The sequence below is a fragment of the Antrostomus carolinensis genome, unplaced genomic scaffold (assembly GCF_000700745.2).
Source record: "Antrostomus carolinensis isolate BGI_N321 unplaced genomic scaffold, ASM70074v2 scaffold5478, whole genome shotgun sequence".
Classification (NCBI taxonomy): domain Eukaryota; kingdom Metazoa; phylum Chordata; class Aves; order Caprimulgiformes; family Caprimulgidae; genus Antrostomus; species Antrostomus carolinensis.
Window position 1 is genome coordinate 2,753 of NW_010330766.1, and position 1,523 is coordinate 4,275.

General features: G+C 40.4%; 1 protein-coding gene across 1 annotated transcript in view; it reads left to right on the top strand.

Moving 5' to 3' along the window:
- The window catches only part of ASIP (agouti signaling protein), a 4,699-nt gene that overhangs the window by 2,150 nt on the left and 1,026 nt on the right, over positions 1-1,523 (top strand). Inside the window, exon 2 of the mRNA XM_010173001.1 lies at positions 1-36. This exon is cut by the window's left edge and continues 29 nt beyond it. Within this exon, the coding sequence (XP_010171303.1) occupies positions 1-36 (36 nt within the window). The remainder of the gene's footprint in view (positions 37-1,523) is intronic.

Consider the following 1,523-nt stretch of genomic DNA (forward strand, 5'->3'; position numbering starts at 1 on the left):
AGCAGGAAAGAGGCAGAGAACAAGAAATCTGCCAAGGTAGGTGGCTGTTCAGAAAACATTGTTGAATTAGAACAGTTTATTGCTTCTATAGTTTTCCTCGTTGCATTCATTTGCGAGGCTTTTACAGCCATTCATCGACTGAAATAATTTACATACAGTTTGAAGTTCTAAATACCGTAAAAACAAAAGCAAAACATTAATGGTGGAAAGAAAACTGTGTGATCATAGATTGGTTAGAGATTATTGTTTGAGTTTGGGAGATGTTGTTGGGTTTGATTTTGCTTTTGTTTTACAGTCCTCTCTTACACAAAAGGTACTTTAACCTTGAGCTGGTTCAAGTATTTGTAAAATTATTTAGGCATCCACCATAAAGATGTATCATCCCCAGGCACATCATGTGCATTAACTGTACAGGCTCTGCAGTCCAGTGGCACAACCTCGCTGTCTGCTGATTTTTAACTGCACGTGCCAAAAAACTAAAGTAGAGGCACACAAAGAAGTTGGTATTTGGTTGAAAATGTTAACTAGTAATTTTATGAGAACAGTAGATTCAGATCGATAGATTTCCTTAACGGGATGTTACCCATAGGTCTCAAATGTGAAGTATTACATGGTGGGTTGTACTCCTATATTTTAAAGATTGTCTAGCAGAGTAGAAAATAGCATTTTTACTTTATTTTTAATGTGTCACGATAGCCATTTATAGCCAAACCACTCATTGCTGCAACCAGAAACATTTAGAGCTCCCTCTTTTCCTTTCTAATTGATGTCTTACATGGTTAACCTGCCTTGAAACACTTCCTAAATTTGTAGGATGACCAAGGCTGAAAGGGGCCCCAGGATATCCTTTAGTTCCACCTCCAGCTCAAAGCAGGACATTCTTGTGATCAAACTTTGACAAAGTAAAAGCTTAAAAGCTCCTAAGGCACTTAGAGACCACTGAACATTTTACCTTAAAATCAAAACTCCTGAGAAACTATCAAGTTAAAAATGTGCATGGGGTACCTGTAGCTGGAGGGCTCCAGAGATCTCTCCCAGGTCCCAAGCACATGCTGATCAACCCAAAGTTTTCCAACTTTCCAAATCACAAAGGAGCAGCACCCCCTGGGTAGGCTGAGAGATCTTTTTCAGGTCACTTACCCGTGTCTGCTGTTAAGGATTTCCATGCACAAACCTGCTGCACAAAGGATTACCAAGATCCAAAGGCAGCTTGACAAACAAACCATACAACACAAAGCATTGTCAAGTCACCTCCTCTCTCAGCCTCACAGCTCAGGAAACAAAGTGGGTTCCAGCACCACAGATTGACAGGGAGGCTTCACCCTTTCAAAAGTTTGAGGATCCAAGAGCAACTCCTTACTTATGTTTTATTGATAATGTCATTGCCTTTGCCAGTTCTCGTGTCCCTTTCTTCACTGCTGCCACAGTCTCCCCTACAAGGCATTTTCCAATGTTCTACCCAGTTATGTTTCTAATTGTTCAAAATACAGGACTCCATCTCTGGAGATGTTCAAAACCCATCT